Source organism: Camelus bactrianus, chromosome 17, assembly GCF_048773025.1.
Source record: "Camelus bactrianus isolate YW-2024 breed Bactrian camel chromosome 17, ASM4877302v1, whole genome shotgun sequence".
Lineage (NCBI taxonomy): Eukaryota > Metazoa > Chordata > Mammalia > Artiodactyla > Camelidae > Camelus > Camelus bactrianus.
Window position 1 is genome coordinate 38718963 of NC_133555.1, and position 21171 is coordinate 38740133.

The 21171-nt window shown below is 45.4% G+C and overlaps 2 protein-coding genes across 2 annotated transcripts in view; one reads left to right on the forward strand and one right to left on the reverse strand.

Moving 5' to 3' along the window:
* The window catches only part of LOC123614294 (Golgi-associated kinase 1A-like), a 109320-nt gene extending 100348 nt beyond the window's left edge, over positions 1-8972 (reverse strand). Inside the window, exon 1 of the mRNA XM_074345116.1 lies at positions 8618-8972. Within this exon, the coding sequence (XP_074201217.1) occupies positions 8618-8620 (3 nt within the window). The 5' untranslated portion in view covers positions 8621-8972. The remainder of the gene's footprint in view (positions 1-8617) is intronic.
* Positions 2134-2892, forward strand: LOC123614292 (small integral membrane protein 30-like). The gene has a single exon (XM_045509821.2). The coding sequence runs from the start codon at positions 2183-2185 to the stop codon at positions 2339-2341; it is 159 nt and encodes a 52-aa protein (XP_045365777.1). The 5' UTR covers positions 2134-2182; the 3' UTR covers positions 2342-2892.
* Positions 8973-21171: the final 12199 nt, after the last annotated feature.

The window sequence follows — 21171 nt, forward strand, 5'->3', positions numbered from 1 at the left end:
AGACTAAAGAGGGTGGAGCTGCCCAGCCATCCACGTTCCCTCCCCAAAGGGCAATGAGGGGATTTTAATTAGAGTTTCAAGAAAGAATATTCTGAAAGAAAGGAATACAATAGCATCTTTGTAGTTGCAACAGGATCTCTAGGGCTCCAGGAGAAGTTGAGAGAGGAGAAGGGAGCAGGGGGAGAAGAACTGTACAAGCTGGGGCCTGCTGACACTGGCCAGGTATGCGGAGAGGTGAGGAGCGAATGCTCCCGCCGTCCAGGAGGCCACCTCTGCTGGCGGCCGGTGCCTGAGCTGGATCCAGGTCCCCCAACGGGTACACACTGAGCTTCTGTGTGGACAGACAACAGAGACACTCTGTCCTGGAGAAAGAGGCCTGTGTCCCGCCCACCCTCCTCCCAGTACAGGGATGGATGTCCAAACGGCCCATTCACTGGCCACCCCAGCCTCCAGCCCTCAAACTGCCTGCAGCCTCCACCTCCACTGGGCCCAGGCATCCCAGGCAGCATGATCCAAAACCCTCATCCCAGCCTGGTCACAGCTTGTGTCCATTACTTCTCCCCCTGCTTCCTTCCACCTGGCTGAAAACGGGTTATCACAGTATCCTCGGACTGGAGTTCATTCATTTCCTTTGGAGAAAAGAATGAAGAGGGTTGCAGATGCTGTCCTTTTCGAAATCATGACCCTCTGATGTTACAGGTCTAACTGTATTTGGGTCTTCCCTTCCCACCTCAAACAAGGCACCAAGCATTTAAAAGTACTAAAGCAACATTTTAAATCGTGGCCAGAATGAAGAAGAAAGGCATGGCCTCTGCCTTCAGCATATGGTGCAGATGGGAAGATGACCACAGAAAACATTGCTCCCCTAGGTACTCAATTGGGTTGTGAAATTACTGAGGGAGGAATAAGTTACTTGTGTGTGTACATGAAGAAAACTTGAAATGGAGGAGGAGATTCATATGGATAATCTCCTTTCAGGAAACACGGAGACTGAGATATAAGACACGGAATGTCTTGAGATTCCCCGGCGCCTTGTGCATTAGAAGGCACATCATAACATGGGAGAAAAACCAGTCTGGACAGAGACCAGGCCAGCTGCTGGAAAAGCCAGGTTTGTTCTGCTGATAAAGCTCCCCCACAGAAGCACACGTGGACACAGGGACGCAGGAAGCACAGAGAGGCAGTGCAGCCCGGCCAGTGGAAAGTATCCCTGCTCGGCCAGAGGGCAGCCCGCTGCTGAAACCCAGCCCGGATCACCATGCCCAGAGCAGCCCCAGACTCTGTGTGCCCCAAGGGACATGCTCACAGATTTCAAAGAGCATTTGCCTGCTCCGCTCGGGAGCCCGAGGGGTGAAAGGGCCTCCCCAGGGCCATCCTTTCTGTCTCTTGAGCCCCAGTGTGTTCCGGTCGCATCCATGCTTCTCTGGCTCTTCCTATTCTCTTTTACCTCTCCCTTTCTCTCTTCTATCCCTAACCCCTCTGCTTTCTTTAACCAGTTCTTTGACTGATGGCATTTCTGGAAAAATCCCTACTCGACTTGGCTTTTAAACGTGGAACCACGAACCTGCTGCCCAAGCCAAGATGGAAGGATTTGAATTCTCCAGATTGTTCTGGAAAAGGCTGTTTGCTAATTGCAAGCAAATACCCTCGAAAGCCAAACAAAAAATGCCCGCAAGTAAACAGCATGTGACACAGTCCCTTCCTGCCACCACTTAATAGAAACCCAAGAGAGGAAGCTGGGCAAGGAGAGATGGAGCAGCCACAGCCCTGCCCACCCTGCCCACCATCCAGCAGGGGCGGCCAGCAGGGCCTGGGGGCCAGGAGCAGGGGGACCCGAGGGGCTGTGCTGCCTGGCAGAGGGCCCCAGGCACTGCTGGCAAGGTATCTGAGGCGGCACAAATAACGCTGTACTCATTTATTATCGCAATTCTATCCTATTTTTATGATTATAATGGCAAAACCAATTCAGAGGATTAAGAGAGAAATGTTAAACACCTCACAGTGACTCTTAAAAATATACCATAACATTCCTGTGATGGCTGCCTCCTGGAAGGCACTGTCATGTGGAACCTCTTAGACTCAATCCAAAGGTCCAGGAAGGGAGTCAGGTAGAATTATAAAAATACCGCTTTCTTTGAAAACTTCAGCCTTCAATGTCCAGCCACTTCAAGACCTGAACATCATGCTCTCAGTTTCTAGGCAATTGTGCCTCGTCCTCTTTTCATTGCTTTTGGTGCTGCCTGTTGTTGAAGCAGCAGAAGCTGGAGATGCAATTGCTCTCCTGTTAGGTGCGATTCTCAGCATTACAGGCATTTGTGCTTGTTTAGGGGTATATGCATGAAAGAGAAATGGCCAGATGTGACTTTGAAGGGCCTCCTGAATTAAACCTTGCCATGAAAACTTTTATGCTACTGAGGTTCAGAACTGAGCTTTGGTATCTGAAAGTTTCCAAGAAGCAATACATAAGGTAGTTTCACATTCTTGGTTATTTCCCTATAAACGGGAACAAACTGATATCCTATGTTAAATGGAAAACAAAATGTTTTCTTCATAACAAATAATGCACTGAAAAATGCCATCTGTAATTGTATTTGCTAGTTAGAAGGAGGGCCAAAGAAGCGAGATGGCTGAAATTTGCGTAAGTATTATTTTGTAGTTTCAGAATTCTCAACAGAAAGAAGGAAACTCTTGCCCAGAATCTTAAGAAATGGCTACAGTTCAGTTATAATCACCGTCTCCTTCATCTGTTGAGGACTCTTTTATCCATTTTTTATTGGATTTTTCTTTTGTTATCTCTCAGGTTAGTATTGTACTTAGATATCAAATACAGCTGGTCAAAAATTAAAACTTATTTCTTTAGGGGTGGAAAGTTTAGAAAATTTACTCAATGTATGTAACATTGAATTGGAGAAAAGATTTAATGTAAAAAAAATACTTTATATTGACACTGAAATAAAGAAGAGATTTAATGTTAAACAAAAAACCTTTATATTAACTGAGTAATATCTACATAGTGAGAAGTACTGTATTAAATATAAACCCATTGTGTAACAAAAAATATCATAATAATAATATTTTACAGAACTAAAATGATTAGTATCATTTTAAAATAAGTTACTTTTATATCATGGCTACTCTAAGCATGGCTAGTTAAAGGACACCACAGGATAAATAAAAATGAAGATGAAGAGAGAGAAGAATGGCAGACAGAGGTCTGTGTACCCAGATGCCCTGAGCAAGAAATGGAAGTTGTTCTTGACTTGCCCTCAGTCTCCCTGAGGTTACCAAGGGCTTGAAGTTCTGCTCAAACATCCCCCACTCCTGCTCCCTCTGACCAGCCACAGGGCCATTCCTCTCTCCTGTCCATCAGGATTATGGTGATCATAATTGTTCCCCAGACACTCCCCTCCACTCCACCCCCTGTAGTCTCCCCACCTTTGGAAACTGCTCTCTAAAATGCAAACACAATCCCACCTCTCCAAGCTCAAAAGCCCTTCCATTCCCCTTGTGTTCTCAGTGTAATAACTCAAATCCCCCGCTGGCTGGGGAGACCACTCATGCCCCATTTCCAGGTTGTTTCCCCCCTACTCCCTCCCAGCCAACTTTGACAACTCACTTTGCCTTTAGGGCTTTGCACACACTGTCACTTCTGCTAGACTGCCTTTCCCTCTTCTTGTTGTTATATTATTTTTTACTTATTTTTTATTATTTTTTTCAGTAAAATTAAAATTTCTGTATACACTTCTATGAGTTTTAACATGTGTTAAACACCCCTGAATTCACCAGCTGCTACCTAAAAGCACCTTCTGGCTTCCTCTCAGTGAGCAGTCCTGGAGCCACCAGACGAGGCCCTCGGGAAAGTGGCCGGACCCCAGGCCACTTCCAAGAATATGTGCCCATAGTGTGGGGGGACACACAGGGAAGGGCAGCCTGGGGATCACCCACAAACCCTTGCTCCATCCGCACTCTTAGGCTAGGTGATCTGTCAGACACAGGCCTGTGCAGACACATCCAGAAAATACAAGGATTGCACCCCAAACGCCCCAGATGGAAACACTTTAGCAGTCACATCAAAAAATGATCCAAGCAAAGACAGCCCAGGTGGCTCAGGACATTCAGGTTTCAAGGAAAGCATTCTGCTTCTACATCAGCACCTGGGTAGGGAGGGAGGGCTACCTGCCCAGGCCTCTTCTGAGGGGACTGTCAGCATCTGAAGCACATTTTTCTCACTGGCCCTGAAACTGATAAGGACTTCATTTCTTTGTGAGGCCTATCCCCACCCCATCCCCACCCTACCCTTTCCAACCCACTGTTTTTGGACCAACTCCTACTTGGTCTGGTTGGAGCCAGTGGATTGTTTAAAGCCTGAGCCAGTGGATTGTTTAAAGCCAGAGCCTGGCTGCAGGAGCAGCTGCCCCCAAGAGGGGGGTGCCCACAAGGGAGGATATCAAATTCCTGGCAGGATCCAAGGGCTGGATGTCCTGATTCCCAGTTCTGATTCCAAAACCGGTTTAACCTCTTCTCTTTTCTTCAGCTGAGCCTGAGAACCTGAGGGTCTCCCTAAGATCTTCTGCAGGATGACTGGCTGGGACACCTCAGCATTAGACCTCAGGGGCTGTGGCTGAGTGGGGCTGCCCTCACTCAGCCAGAGTTCAGCAAGGAGACCCAGGGCACACAGACTGGGCAAACATCTCTTACAGGCTGGGTATCTCCTGCCTGATGAGAAGAGAGATCTAAAGGAGCAAGAAGACTATTTTAGGACAGGATCTGTCTACACTTGATCCACACTTAGAGAAGAGTCCCAAAAGCAGCCCCACATCAGATATTAAATGAAATATATTGATGACCTCCTTACTGTTTGTTTTCAGTCCTGACAAAAAGAAAACCTATTTTTGTGGGTCCTCTATAAACCCCCCATTCTTATAGCACCTTTAGGGCACCAAGTGTTTTCCCCTCCAAGATTCCTCTTGCTCCTCATAGCAACCCCTTAGTATAAGCCCATTTTACGGATGAGGGGCCTGAGGTTCAGAGCACCTGGAATGCTTCCTCAGAGCCACACAGTAGCCTAGTCTGGCATAAACCTCGTTCTGATTTCAAACCCCATGCCTTCCCTACACCACTCCAAGCTGCAGCAAAGGGCTCAAGTACATGAAGAAGCTACAGTGTCTGTGATGGGACCTGCATGGTGGAGGGGCTGGGGAGTGAAGGATTAGGAGACCTGGGCTCTAGCCCAGCTCTGACTGACCTTGAGAAGGTCACGCTCCTTCTCTGGCTTTAGCTCCTCACCTAGAGATTCCCCTCTGAGTCTTAACCTATAGGGACTTTAGCTCCTGGTTCTTCCAAGGACAACCGACCCATATAGGACCCTCCTGGGACCCCCTCCCTCTCCATGACCTGCCTGATGACATGCTTATAGAAGAATGAAGACAGAAAAGAGGAAACTCCTCCCACACCTACACTCTGGGCCCTCAAGGGTAGCTGCGGTAAAATGTTTGATGAAGAGGCTGAAGCCAATTTGTTCTTGTGAGCTTGCCTGATTTCCACTTAGCCAGGCACTCAGGTCCCCATTTCCATGGATGATCAGAAGCTGGCCTCACGTCATTAAAAACAGCCCCCATGTGGAAATGACCTAAAGTCCACAAGGAGGGGAGATGATTTTCAAAATCATGGTACTGAGTATTGAAAGTAGGGTTATGAAGATTTTTTTAGAGATGCAGACATGGAAACTTGCTTTGATAAAAACTGAAATAAAACAAATTAGACTGCAAAGCTGCATGTTCTGTATAATATCGACTCTCTAAAATAATACTCAGAGTAGAAAATACACCAAAATGATAACCACAGTTACCTGTAGAAGTTGGCAGTATGGCTGTTATATAAAATAAGTATTTCATATATATATATATATATATATATATATATATATATATATATATAGACACACACACACACATATATATATATAGTATAATCCCCCAAGGACTAGGAAGAAAACTTTTTTTTTAAGTTGGCAGTAATAGGCTTAACTTCTATCAATATTTCTCATCCAATTTCAAAGTCTCCAGCATACATCAAGTTTCCTACCATTATTATAAAGAAAGTGGCAAGTGTCCCAATTCTAGCTTTGGAAATACACACACCAAGCCCTGGCAGAGACCCACAGCCCCTTCAGGATAATCAAAAATGCCCTCACAGGTCCTGCAGCTCAGTGTTCACTTTGGCAAAAAGACATTTAAGGATTCTAGGCTTTCAGCTTTATATTTCTAACCCAGGCTTTCCCAGCTTATGTACCTTGGATCAGTGAGACAATGGTGTTAAGGAATTACTGAATATTCAAACGAGTTGGGGAAGGCCACATCTCAGTTCTAATGAATTAAAAGGAGTTTCTCTATGGAAGGATCCTCCAAGGAGGCATATGATATGTATCATTTTTCAGCTGAAATCCATCAAGCCTTCTATTTTAGGACTGTCCCAAGGAGCAGCAGCTCTACTGATGCAGAGACATCTGAGTGAGTCAGTTCTCATACCCTCAGCCCTCTAGGCCTGTGGTTCTCAGTCCTGGCTGCACACTGGGATCACTTAGGGAGACTTTTAAAAAAAAAATCCCTTGGTCTAGGTCCCACCCTGGATTTGGTCTGGGGAAGGTTGGAATCAGGGCTGAGGACCACTCCTTCCTCACACTCTCTTAACTACCGGTGCTAAGAAAAGGTCAACACCAGGCCTGGGGTCCAACCTCAGAATTATTCGGGCATCATCCATTTTGGGAGCTAAATGGCACCTCAAAAGGCATCTAGTCCAATTTTATAGAGGAGGAAACTGAGGTCCCCTAAGGACTTCTAGCCCCCTGCCTCCTCCTATGCTGGTTCCTGCCAATGCCGAGCTGCATTCAGGCCCCCAGGGTTCTGGACCACAGGATCCTTCATTCAGAGAGAGAAGCAAAAGAAACCTTCAGATCTCTGGGGCCATTCTGATACCAGAAGTTGCCCATCGGGCCCTTCTCTCTGGCAAGTGGACCTAGACATAACGAAATCCTGACTCAAGCCCTCTTCCTAACACACCCCAGAACTGAGGATAAGAAGCCAGGAACGTGCTGGCTCAGGAACAGGAAGCCCACCTGACAGTGGAGCAATCACTTCATCATGGCGTCCAGAGGCCGCCAGAAAGGAAGGCAGGTAAGGTGTATTCTCCCTCCTGCACCAGCCTCCATCACAGGAGTATGAGAGGCTCTGCCATGGACAGGAGACTCCTCACAGCAGTAATGGCCCTAAGGGGGTGGCCTGGGCCCCTACTCTCTTCTGGCAACACTCTGGCACCTGAACAGGGAATTTTGTTTAAAAAAAACAAAAACAAAAACACTGCACTTTTCAGTTTCATATCCTGTACCTCCTACCACTTTCCTTTTCCAATTTTGAGATTTCATTATTGATTTCTCTTTAGCAAATTTGAGGGGGAAAAAAAACTCTGAGGATTGGGGAGAGGGTGTTATGCAGGTGTAAAGTGAAACACGCACACACACCCCACTCCCCTCCCTGAGACCCCAGCGCTTGGTGACCAGCCCTCAGCCTCTGGTCCTGACACTGCCAGGACACCCTGGCACAGAAGGAGCTGTTCTTCCAGAGACCGTCCATTCTACAGGGGAGTTTCTGGGCACCCTTCTCAACTCCAGGCCCACAGCTAAACTCCTTGAAAAGTATCTCCATTGAGTTCCAATCTGCCCTCTGTGAGCCTGGGAGTGCAGGGAGCTGCCCACAGATGCACACGAGAGCCTCTGTGGGTTCCTTCAGAGCTCAAACTCATCCGTGGCTGACACCCCTCAAGGAAGGGCAGTTAACTGCAGGAGCAGGTGAGGGCGGGGGCGGCAGGTAGCTTCTACCAGGAAGCAGAGCTGATCAGCAGCTAAGGAAGCCCCTTTCCTGAGGCTACGCATGGGCTTTAGTTAAGCTGCCTGACTCACAGTCTCACAGGGTCTGTCTTTCCTGCCTGTTGGTGCCTGTGAGCCTTATCAATGGAAGGGCCACGTTCACAAGGTCTCTGGCTTCATAAATGATAGCCCAGGCCATCCAGTGCTCCTATACCTGCCTTTTGGTCCCAGGAAGTGGAGGGAGGTGGGGCACTGGGAGCCAGGCATTTGAACCTTACCAGGGCCAATTTAATTCTACGGTAATAAATGTAAAGCATTACTTCTTAATATTAAATAAAACATGGCTTAGATAGAAGATAATACAGAATTCTCATGCATTTTTCAGAGGAATAAAGTAACTTCAAAGGCATCTATCTCACCCATCAGAGGCTGCCTTGCATGCCCCATGGAATCTTCTCCTTTCTGCCCTGTGGATTGTACGGAGTTTGTACAGTGCTGCGAGTGGGTTACGGTGCAGCCAGGGTGTATGAGATCGTAAGGAAAGCCCCCTTACTGCGCTCCTCTCAGAAAAGCCAACTGCCCCCGTCACGAGTGGAGAAATGAAAGCCAGCGCCCCCCTGCCACCTTCGAGGAACAATTATAGACCCAGAAGGCAGCTCAGGCGCTGCGCCCGCAGCCGGTGCGCGCTGCCCTCGGCCACCTGTCTGGATGCCCACCCAACCCTACCGCCCGCATGTCCCCTCCCGCGATTCCTACCATGTCCCCCGCGGTGGCTGAACCTGCTGAACCTGCCTCTCCGCGCTCTCAGCCTGCTCTCCAGCTCATCCCACCGCCCCGGCCGCCCCTGGCGCCGTGGCTCTCCCGGCTTCCCTGGACTCGGGTTTCCCGGACCCAAGAGCCACAATTTCCTAGCGGCCAACTCTTGGGCGGGCGATGCGCGGCGGGATGCTCTGTGGTGGGGTTGGTAGAGGAAGTCTAGACGGATGCACGCGGGATCTGTGGGGCTGCGAGGATCTGCTGTTCTGCGGGAGCTCTCCCGCAGCTTCGAGCCTCCGTGATCAGCTAGGGACGTTTGCAGTTTGCCAAGGCTGCCGCGCGTCCCAGCCCAGCCTCCCCACTTCCCCGAAAGCGCCAGAGTGGGGAGCTCCTTTCACAATAAAAGCCCTGCCCCGGCTCGGGCAGCCGCAGCCGCCTGGAGCAGGGGCCCAGGTGCTAGGAAGAAACGAGCTCCGCCTGCCCGCCGGGTGATGAGCAGAGGCTGGTCAGCAAGGCACGCTAAGCAGGGCCTGGGGGCATTGCCTCGATCTCGCCTCCATGGGGTGCGATGCTCTGTGAGCCCCCCGCAATCCGGGGGTTCCTGCTGAGGGTCGCCAAAACTATCGCTCTCCCTAGCAAAGCCTCAAAAAGACAACTTTACTGGCATCTCATAGCCTTGTTTAAGCTCAGTCGCCAAGGGCGGCCTGAAAGGAAATACGGAAGGAAAATCCATTGACCACTGAAGGTCATTAACGATGAACAGTTTTTCTCCTTGAGAACTAATCAGTGTTAAGTCTCTGGAGTAAGCTACGAACACTGACCTCTCCACTAAGGATGTGTAGACAGTGCCTTATGTCCCCTGGGTCATCTACAGTGGGCTGTGGCACAGGTCTGGCAGGACCTAAGAGTCTGCATGCTCCTTGTTGGAAAGAGGACTGGGCTTGGAGTCCATAGCCCTGGAACTGGCCCCTATGTTAACAGCTGAGTGATCATCTACCAATTCCTGGACCTCTCTAAAACCTGTGTTCCTAAGTAGCCCAAGTATTCCTATTCATTGTATGAGGCTATCACAGCCTTGATAACAAAACCTGATGAGGACAGTGTAAGAGAAAAAATTTACAATCCAATTTCATTCATAAATATGGGTGCCAAAATCCTATATAAAAGTTAGTAAATCAAATATGGCAATATGTTAAAAGGGAGGCTAATTATCCTGAAAAAAAAAAAGGAACACAGGTTGATCTGACATAACCAATCAATGCAATTGGTCACACTAACAAATTACAGGAGAAAAATCATGCTCCAGCCATTTTTTGAAGCTCAATTTCAATGCCATTTCTGTAATGAAACCATTCCTGAGCCTCTGTGGGAGAATACTACCTATGGGATATCTTGAGTAATTTCCAGACAATCTCTTTTAATTCTATGTATCCCACCCACCCACATTAATATCAACCAAATTAATTCTAGGCCATTTAAAAAGGAAAAGAGTGACATACTTGGATAAGACTTAAAAATAGAAATGGCTTCTGTTGGCTAGGCTTCCCTCTAAACCCCCTCCCAAGTTGGAAGGCTTGGCACCGGCCAGAAACATTTCTCCTAGGGATGGATGTGTCTTGGCAGATTGACTCTTCCTGGACTGAAACTGGGCTTTCAGGCCTGCATTTCTCCCATCCTAAAGAGAGGCAGGAGTAAGATAAGGCGTCAGCCTGCCACCCTAGCAGGAGGAAGTAACCTCAACTGTCAGTGCCCTGATTTACAACGAGGTCCCATACTTTACACTGCATCCTCCCACAGTTCTCCCGGGCAGAATCAGCTTCTCACCAGCCCCTTCTATCTGAAGGCTGTTACATAAATCACAGGGATTCTGCCTCACACTTGACTTATTTCCCCTAAAACAGGTCAAATGGTACATATTTATCAGTCAGAACATCTCAACCAGGTTGTACTGATGGTTCAAAATTATTTTTGAACCTGCTGTCTTTTGAATACACACTTCCTGAATTCTGACAACTACTATAGATTTGGAGTCGTTTATGAAGAGAAAAAAACCCAACCCTCCCCCCCTCTAAAAACAGCATCCACCATCTTGATGCCACATCTCCTGGGTTAACATCTGGGCCCAAAAGCTTTTAGTCTGCAAGACCTTAGGCAGCTTACACAACCCTCCTTCTCTCAGTTAACTCGTCTGTTTTATTTGAGACTCCAGAGTCAGGTGTGTGCTTACTAGCTCTTCTTACACCTTCTTTGGGGAAATGTCTACTCAAATCTTCTGCCGATTTTTAAGTTGGTGTTTTCTTCTTACTAAATTTTAAGAGTTCTTTATATACCAAGGTTACAAAGTACTTTATCAGGTAAGTCATTTACAAATATTTTCTTCTTTCTATGGCTTATTGACTCATTTTTCTAAATACTATCTTTTTGAAGCACTGTCTTCTGATTAATCCTACTCCTGTTTTCTTTTATGGATCACATTTTTTTAAGTTTTGTTGTTTTTATGGGAGGGTATTTGCCAAAGTCCTCCCTTATCCACTCCAGAAGTCCCGCCCCTCACTCTTGTTCACTTTGCATTGGCCAAAACAAGTCTCATGGCCAAGCCTGACTTCAAAGAGTGTGAAGTAAAATCCTCCCCGGAAAGAACAAGTGCATCTTTGGTGAACAGCATTACAAGCTCACTGCCCAAGGGGGTGGTCCTCATATATTAAGCTCCAGGATTGTTTGATACAAGTCAACACTTCCATTCAAAGATCCATCAGAATTCAGGGTTTCTCTCACATTTGATGATACCAATCCACTGGCTTTATCAGTTTTCTCTTTGTCCGAGAAACCCTGTGATCTGGCCATGTTGTATGTACTTTCCTTCTTTGTCCTGTTTCTCCAAGTCAGGGAGAAGATATGTCCATTTTGGCTTTGTAGAGCTTCTATTCTACTGAGCTTTTGCAACAAATACTGACATTCTCATCTGCCCCTTTAACAGTCACTCAATAAGCCCTCCTAGCTCCTCCAAACTCAGGAACATTAGTAAAACTTTGCTCAAATCTCCTCTACTTGCTGCCTATGATACAGAAACCTTCTCAGAAAAGACTCAGGCCCAGATCCATCTACACCAACCTGAAGAAAAGTCCTCAAGAATTCAGGCAAAGGTTGCATGTTGAGATTTATTCTCATCTCTTTTGCACTCTTCAGGTCAAGATCAAGTCACAAAGATAGGGAATTGGAGAGTTGGATGTCTGTGCTCAAATCATCATCTTAAGTTAAACATTTCTGAATGTTATTTTAAAATATAAAATTTAAACTGGTCCTACCATATCCCTATTGGCTACAAGTTTGTAGATGCAGTGAAATTTAGAAGGACCTAACCTACTTTCTAGCAATGTTAACAAGATATGCTGTGTCAGTTCCCATTGTGCTACAAAACTCAGTAAAAAATAAACTTCCATTTTTGTTATACTTACACAGGCTTTTCTCAGATCTCAATCTGCCCAGAGCAAAAACTTTATTAAAGTCAAATCCAGTAACATCTTCCTGTCAGGACATTGTTTCAGGTATTACCAATAACCCTCCAGCGTACAGCGGCCCTTTCAGGGCTTCCCTCCATTACAGCTGGTGGTCTGGTGGCTGGTTCTCTTGTTATGGGTGGCCTCCAATGCAGATGCTATCATGGGGCGGCACATTGTACTTTGGTGCCTAATTAGGTCTGAGCAGCTTCTTGTCATTGGAAATCATACCAAGGCAGAGCCCTTGTCCTCACTAAGCAGTGTGTTGCTTAAAATTCAATCAATTTTTAGCAAGTCCAAGTGGCTGTCATTGCCTTGGCACGTTTGCCTATCTCAGCAGTTGGCTTTGATACATACACAGTCAGATCCTCACATACACCTTCCTTTATGTACCATCAACTTCCAGCCAACATGGTTCTTTCCCATCCGCAGGCTGTGATCAAGTCTGTAGTTGCTCTCCCCAACTCTTTCCTCTCCTACTCCTACTATTTTCTATAAGTGTCTGACTCCTCACCAGAAAGGCCTTTGAGTAAGATCTTCAGTCTTGAGTGTGGGAAGGTAGACAGAGGCTGTGACCTGTCCCTCCACAGGCTCCACACGTGGGATCTCGATCATGGGATGTCTTTCACTGCAGGGCCAGGAGCAGGGAAGAGAAAGCATCTTGGGATCCTGGACCTCAAAGGTCCTAGCTTGGGGAACAAAGCACCAATAGGGGTATATGATTAAAGTAAGTGGCACAACCACAATCACATGTGGAGTCACACTCCCTGGGTTTGAATTCTGACCTCTCAATAAACCCCAATGCATTCCTTTGTAAAATGGTGACAATAATAACCCCTTACCACATAGAGCTAGTAGAGGATTGAGATAAAGCATATAAAGTCCACAACACAGTACCTGGTTCATGGTAAGCGCTCAATAAATGGTAGTGTAATTATTGTTATTTCTATTATTGTTCAGAAGAGGACATCCTGGACAACCTCATTCTCCATAAAAGACCCACTGTTCACATAAAGGAGGCATCAAAACACCTTGCAGGTCTCAGTAGGAAAGGGCAGGCCACGCCAGCAATTTGTTCTGAGCATCCTCTAAACCTGCCCTCCCACCTCCCCCTTGCCTGTTACGCACAACACCTCACAAGGACACTCAGGGAGCCTGATCCCTCTGCCTTGTCTCACTCTCTAATGTCGCCCTTCTTCACAGCATTCCCTTCACAATACATTCAAGAGTTCATTTAAGAGCGTATCTTTATTGTAGCGTAACAATCTGGGAGGTACAAATTACACAGTTGAAATAAAACACAATTACCTAATCCTAATCAGCATAGTGTTTACGCAAGAAGTGTTCTTGGTGGTTTCAGTCATCCCTCTGAAAAATGTACACTACAGCCCAGCTCCTGACTCCTGACATGCTTGTCCAATCACACTACTTCTCTCTCCAGGGCCTAATGGAGTCCTTTATAGCCCTCAACATCCCAGGAAAAGCAATGCCCTTCTACGTAAGGTACTCTGATCACAGGGCTGACCAATTCACCTCAACTGCTCAACCCACTAACCTGGCAGGCTCCTGATTTGATCCATAAAGATACAGCCTAATGCCTTGCAACTCAAAGGATAGTTTGTGGACTGGTATTTGCCTGTGAACTGTTTCTTATAGGACTACAGGTGCAGAAATTGAGAATAAATGTTTTTTAAATATATAGAGCGACTTGATGTTGCCAAGACATCCAAGCAGATGATGAGTCAATTCGTCTCCTACAGGGTTTATACCATTTTGAACTCATGTGATGAACTGCATGTAACATGAACTGTGTATTAGTCATGTGCCATGTCGCACAATGTTGATGAAAGATTGGTGGGGAGAGTGGGAAACGAACTCTTTACCACAGGTAGTCTGAGAAGCACTGGTTGAAACTCTCAGCTCGGATTCCCAGAGCTGATCCAGAAAAGCTTATGATACTGATTAGCTTTCTTGCTGATTCCACAGGATAGCTTTTAAAACACGAATGGCCAGGGAAGGGGGCAGAAGTAAAGCACAACCATCTTTTTATTTTTTCAACAGAGCTTTTAAAAACAGAGCAGAACTGCAATGAAAGTCTACAATCCTCACATTTCATAAAAGACCATTTTAATGCTAAAAAGGAAAAAGGACAATTTGAGTGTAAGTTTCCAGGAACTGTGGGCCATCCTAGGTGAACATACACAGCTCCACCTATACATCCAGATTTCCACTTCGTTTTCCTCATGTCACGGGGAGGTGGAAATGTTGTCATGGACTTGCACCAGTCCACAGACTCCCATTTAGGAACCGCCGGTCTATCTAGTTTTCCTGGCTCCTTTTTTATCCACCCTTAATTCTTCCCATGCCACAATGACCTTGCTTCCCCTGTCAAGGATGAAGTTCAAACTCCTTAGCATGGGACGCCAGTTTCTCAGTGACCTAGAGTGCTGTTCACCTCTCGTGATTAATTCTCAAGATAACCCCCAGTATCATGCTAAACATGTTCAAGTCCCTAGCATGTTCAAATGGCTCAGTGTACCTCAGACACAAGGAGTTCTATGCAGGCTGGTCATTACAAATATGTAAGATTAACAGAATCACGCTGGCCCCAGTTTAATATACAGGACTGGCTAAGGTGAGAGTTAGTCTCCTTTATCTCCTCCTTGGCCTGGTTATTTCCCTCTTAATACCCAGATCTCAAAGACAAGCATCCTTCTCACCAGATAGCCAGAACTCTGCATGAACTGAATTACTGATCATCTATTACTTGCAGTGTGGTTACCAGATAATACATTCAGGTCACAAGCACCACGGTCCAGGCAAGAACCTGACTCTCTTTTCTTTACTCATGGTTTCTCTCCTCTAAGCAACAAGGCTGCTTTCAGCTACAGGATCTTGTTCTGAATTCACACTCTCTCCCTTTGGATAAAATTGTCTCTAAACAGGTTGTGACTGTCCTGGCACAGGATCATCAACACCTGGCTCACTTGTATTTTTCTAAACTACAGCTTCCCCCCAAGCATAACCTTTGGTTGCAACACAAGAAGGTAACATTTGCAAGATACAAACAAGGTGGAACACAGGAAAGGGAGGTCATCTATCACCCTATTTCCTGAAAATGTCATTATAAACAGCTAACCTATTAGGCTCATACCTTTTCATAGTGAAGCTACACTATCCTATTATGGAGAGAGGGAGACAGACAGACAGGTAGAAACTAGACAGCAAATAATCCTTTGGACCAGAAAAGATGTACCATATGAAAAAATAACAAACTGACTTTTCCTTTAATAGATCAGTCTCCTGAGAAATGTCAAATGAATCCAGTGGATAGTACTCGGTTGCATGGGGCAGCCCTGTTGAAACTGCCCCTTGAAGAAGTACAACTGAGGACCAGTTCCCATTCAATACAGGGTTAGAGTCCCCTGAAAGGTCCAGGCATAAACAACTCTCTACAAGGTCTATTTCTTACAGCAGTATCTTCAGTTTCTATTTAAATCTCTCCCTCTCTGGGTTGAATTGCTCATTTCTATCATCTCTATAATCATCTATACTCAACTGGTCACCCTATACGTTCATTTACAGTGGAAATATATCAAAACTTTCTGGCTTTTTTTTCAATCTGGTATTTTAGAAGTGACAACTTGGCTGCAACAGTTGAAAATAAAAATACAAGATCACTAAGTTGGGGGGGACCCCAACATATAACTCAATATCAAGTGTAATGTGGCCATCTACAGAAAAGGTGACAATTCAAGGTGGAATAGGGTGCACAGAAAATAGTGCGTAAAGGCAGTATCAAAGTTGCAGATTTCAAAGGGCCTCTTTAAGTCCAGGAAAGATCAAAGGAGAGAGAAGTGGGGGGCATCCGAGGAAGCAGAAAGAGCAAGGGCTGTGAGGTAGGAAATGAGAGAGCACGCAGTGTAGAGGAGGGGGAGAAAGAAATGATCGAGGCAGAGGGAGCCCTGTGGGCGAGGAGAGATGCAGGGCGGGATGGGTGTGGCCAGGCCAAGAAGGGGAGGACTATCACCTGCACTTGGGCGATCGACACAGGAGCCACAACCATTTCATTTAAATGCTTGTCTCCAATACTCTGATGGTGAATAAAATCTGAATTTTAAATAAAGATTTTCCTGCAATCCTTCCATCCATAGTGTCCTCCTTTAACATGGAGCCTGTGGTGTTGCACTTTCAATCCTGCACTTTGTTTGAAATCTGCCTTGCACGTGTGGATTTGCTGATGTCGACGCAGACTGCCTTTCTGCCTGAAGGCCTTCCCACACTCCTTACATTGATGGGCTTTCTGCCCAGAGTGAATTTTCTGATGCTGGACAAGGTCTGAGTTCTGAGTGAAGCTTTTCCCACACTCTTTGCATCAGTAACGTCTCTCTCCAGCGTGTAGCAACTGGTGGTGAATGAGCTGTGCGTTCACATGAAAAGCTCTGCCACACTCCTTATATAAATACTGTTTCTCATTAGCATGGTTTCTCTGAGATTGAATAAAAGTATTTTTCTCACTGAAGGCCTTACCACAGTCCTTGCATGTAAAGGGTTTCTCCCCAGTATGAACTCTCCGATGATGAAACACAGTGGATTGGAAAACGAAGGCTTTGCCACACTCCTTACACTCATGGAGCCTCTCCCACGTGTGGATTCATTGGTGTTTGGTGCACTGGGAGCTGGACCTAAAAGCCTTGCCACACTCTTTTCACACGTAGGAGCCCCAGTGTGGATCCTTCAGTGATGTATAAAACTCGAGTTGAAGCTAAAGGCTTTGCCGCACTCCTTACACTGATAGGGCTTCTCTCCAGTGTGGTTCCTCTGATGCTGAAAATAGTCTAAATTATGATCACAATGTCTGCCCCATACATCAGATTTACAGAAAATCTGTATACCTGGAACCTGCAGGTGTGTTTCACACCAAAAACACACACAGATATTATTTTCTGATTTATTCTGCAGATGGATTCTATTTGCTATAGGAAGTTTCTCACCATTAACTATCTCCTTCACAAAATCTCTCTCACTTACTCATTCCATCCTTTGCAAAATTTCCTCTACACCTAACTAACTTGCCCTCGGACACACAGGTATCTTGAATATTTCTCCCTCAGATATTCACCTGACCCCATGCCACAGGATCTGTGTTTATCAGAAATTATGTATTTTGAAGTCAAATGTTCATTCTTAGCCCAGATTTTTCCATCTGATAAGAAGAAATACATGAAAATTCCACCTCTCAGCATTGCTCGAGGGAACTGGATCAGGGGTTAGCAAACTCTTTCTGTAAAGGGTTAGACATTAAATATTTTAGGTTCTGCAGGCCATTTGGTCTCTATTACAAGTAGTCCACTCTGTGGTGTAAAAGCAGCATAGACGATACGTAAATGAGTAAACACGACTGTATTCCCAAAAACTTTATTTATGGACACCGAAATTTGCATTTCACATCATTTTCTTGTGTTACAAAATAGTATTCTCCTCTTGATTTCCTTCAACCACTTAGAGGCCATACAACAAGAGACAGGTGGTGGGCCAGACAGACTCTCCCCACAGGCTACAGTTTGCCTGAATTAATCATCAGGTAACACTGATATGTCCTATTAGTATGCAGCTTTTACATACTCAGAAAATGCCTTTAGAGCATGTAGGGAGCAAGACAAGGCAAGAAAAATCTCTGGATCCCAAGAGAGAGGAGAAAATTTTATCAGGATTAGAAGTCTAAAAGGGTTTGAGATGAAAAGATGGCCTAGAGGATAGGAGAGTCAGTGAGGGAAGGGTGGGCAATAAAGGGATGGGTGACAGCGTAAACACCGAGAACAGAAAGGGATGAGAAAGTGACAGACAGGGAAGGGAAGGAATGGAGAAAGAAGTGGGAGGGTTAAAGTTAGGAGATAATCTCATGAATCAATCAAGTGAAAAAACAACAAAGAATATCAAGTAACTCTGTGTAAAATGTTATGGCATAAATGAGAAAAGTATGAATTTATCCCTGCTGTCAGGAAGCTTGTAATTTGTTTGGGAAATATAAGTAATGCACATAAAAGAGTTGGAGAAATAGTATTAGGTTAGGAGAACACAGATCTCACCCACCACCCAAAATAACTTAACCCACAAATCATAACGTAACCAAGTCTCTGCCGTGCCAGACTGGCTATGGGTGGCTATTTCCCAAAATGTGGTCCTTACATTGTCTGCATCAGAATCACCGGGAATGCTCTGTTCAACAGGTAGATTCCTGGGCTATAGGCTGGACAGGACTGAGCCCTCGTTAGGCATTTTAACAAGTTCTCTGGTGAAACTTTCATACACCATCATTTTAAAAGAGCTGCTCTAGGAGAATGCACTCAGATTTACTTCATCAAAAACAGTTTGCAACATAAAAGGACAATGAGGCACAATCCTACTGAATTAATGATCTGTGAGTTCCTAATGGATCCTTTCTCCTGAGAAGTCTCAGAAATATGATGACAGAAGTTCCCTCAGAATAAAGACTAAATGTGGTAAAGGGAGGCAAGTAGCCGGTGTCCCAGCACTCACCCTGATAAATGCCCCTCATACCATCTCTGGACAAACCACCCTGAAGATCCAAGTCCCAAGGCTCTTCCCACTCTAGCCAAGAAGCATCAGCAAGTCTAGAAAAGGGAAATCCTGCCAGGGGCTAAGGACAAACCAGGGAGACAGAGGATGAGGAGAAGTAAAGCGGGAGACAGAGGATGAGGAGAAGTAAAGCCCATTAAAAGAAAGCAGACACATATGGGTGGGAATTAATGTGAGTAATGGTGATTGCTAATAATCACTGAGCATATACTACGTGCCAAATACATGGGGTACTTACTTAACTGACAGGTAAGACAAATACCATTACTGTCCCAGTTTAGAGATGAGAAAAATGAAAACAAAGTCACAGAGCTCATAGCCAGCACTCTGGCTCCCAGGTCTGTGCTCTCAAGCACTCTGCCTTTAACATGCAGTGCTGAACAGAACTGCACTTTTCCAGCTTCTCCCCTGCAGCATGCTAGGGTGAGGAGAAGCCCAAGGAGGGGAGAGGAGGGGAGAGGAGGGGAGGGGAGGGGAGGGGAGGGGAAGGGAGGGGAGGGGAGGGGAGGGGAAGGGAGGGGAGGGGAGGGGAGGGGGCCAGGCCTCCACAGTCTACCAAAAATATTACCTTCCTTTGAGGTCTTACATGTCATTGTATAAGTTCATGACAACTTTCCACATTTCTTTATATATCCAAGTGTTTGAAAATAAAAATGACTTTTAAAAAATATTTATCAATAAGGTTGGCTAAGGCTATACCTTCATATCAGAAAGCAAGAAAGTTTTAAAGACAAACGGAATCATGTTGAAAAGATATATAATATATTCAAAAAGCAGTTATATAAAACAATATGTACTTGAAATTATAGAAATGTAATATATCTGACACTAACAGCACAAAGGAGGTAAGTGGAAACAAGGCTGTACTGAAATAAGGAAGTAACACCATATGGTAACTCAAATCCACAGGAAGAAATGAAAAGAATCAAAAAAATTTAGAAGAAGAAGGTTAGTAAAATAAGTTCTATAAATATACAAAATTTTTAATAAATTCTATAAATATAAATTCTACCTTAGCTCCTTCAAAAAATATAAAATAACATAAAATAGTAATTTAAGAATAAAAATAAATTTTTCTACCTGTTCTGTTGGCTAGCTGACAGATAATACTGCATTGGGCTTAACAATTTTGTAAAACTGAGGGAAACTGAAAAAAGGTTATCACACATAATAAGTAAGGTTCTTAGAAAAATGTTTCCACATATCCCCAGGGATAAAAGCATCCCATTGTGTGAGAAACTGAAGCAGGGAGTTGTGTACTACAGTTTAAGGGGATGAAAAGTGATGAAAAACAGACCAATCAGAATGTGATTAAGGATCCCAAAGTACTCCATAACGCTGGGCACAGAGAACACACCTTTCGTTCTGATGAAATAAAAGCAAAGGGCATTCTTTGCTTAACCCACCTGGAGAGCCGGCTCTCCCGCTCCTTCTGCTTAGGACTCTCTGTGGCTGGGTGAAACATGGCTCCTTCCCTCGCTCCAGATGGTAAGTCAGAGCTGGTGTAGAAGTGGGTGATGCTGCCTGACAGGAAGAAGACACAACACCATGAGGAGCACAGTCGCAAGGGTCAAGCTCAGCCTATGGCCACAAGAAGAGCCAGAAGGTAGGAGAGTAATTCCTGGGTGGACTGGGCAAGATGTACCCTAAAGACGTACAGGCAGGGGTCCTGGGAATAGGTCTCGGTAGTCCTCCCAAAGAAGCCTGGAACACTCTGGGAGGCAAGTTTCTATTTAAAGGGAAACAATATGCTTTATCTTCTTTGTTAAAGAATGGAAAATAACTGTGGAAAAGTTACATGGCTCCTAGGAGCAACTCTCACAGCGAGACTAAGGGGCTGGGTTCCTTCAAGACAATCTGGAGGTTCAATACTAGGGTGAGGGTGCCAAGATATGACTCTAGCCCTGCTGTACCCAGAGAATCACCTCTAAGGCAGTTACAGACAGGGAGGGTGGCTTTTATGGTGTAAAAAGAAGGAAAATCTTCTTGAAGACTCCAGGGCTCTCCATATCTGGAAACTCTTAACATTGCCAGTTGAGGTCAGCTAATAGTTATAAGAGAACCCTTTAACTTCTGAGGGCCCAGAGAGACCAGTGGCAGAGAGGCCTTACCCAGGAAGGCCACAGCCCCATGGTTCTCCAGCATCACATCCCTGTACAAGGCTCTCTGAGCAGGCACCAAGCTGGCCCATTCCTTCTCAGTGAAGTACACAGCCACGTCCTCAAAAGTCACTGATTTCCTGAAACAAGTTCCCGCTATCCCAGGCCTCAGGACTTTGTCAGTGAGAGGCTTGGGAAGGGCATCTACAATGACATGCATTTAGTATTGGGTTCCTCGTGTGCCTGCAGGGCTTTTGTGTAAAATCTGGAAGGTGCAGAGGAAGAGGACAAAAATTAAAGGGCAGCCAGCCAGAGTTCAGCATATTCGCCCAGTTAGAACCAATACATCTCTATTATG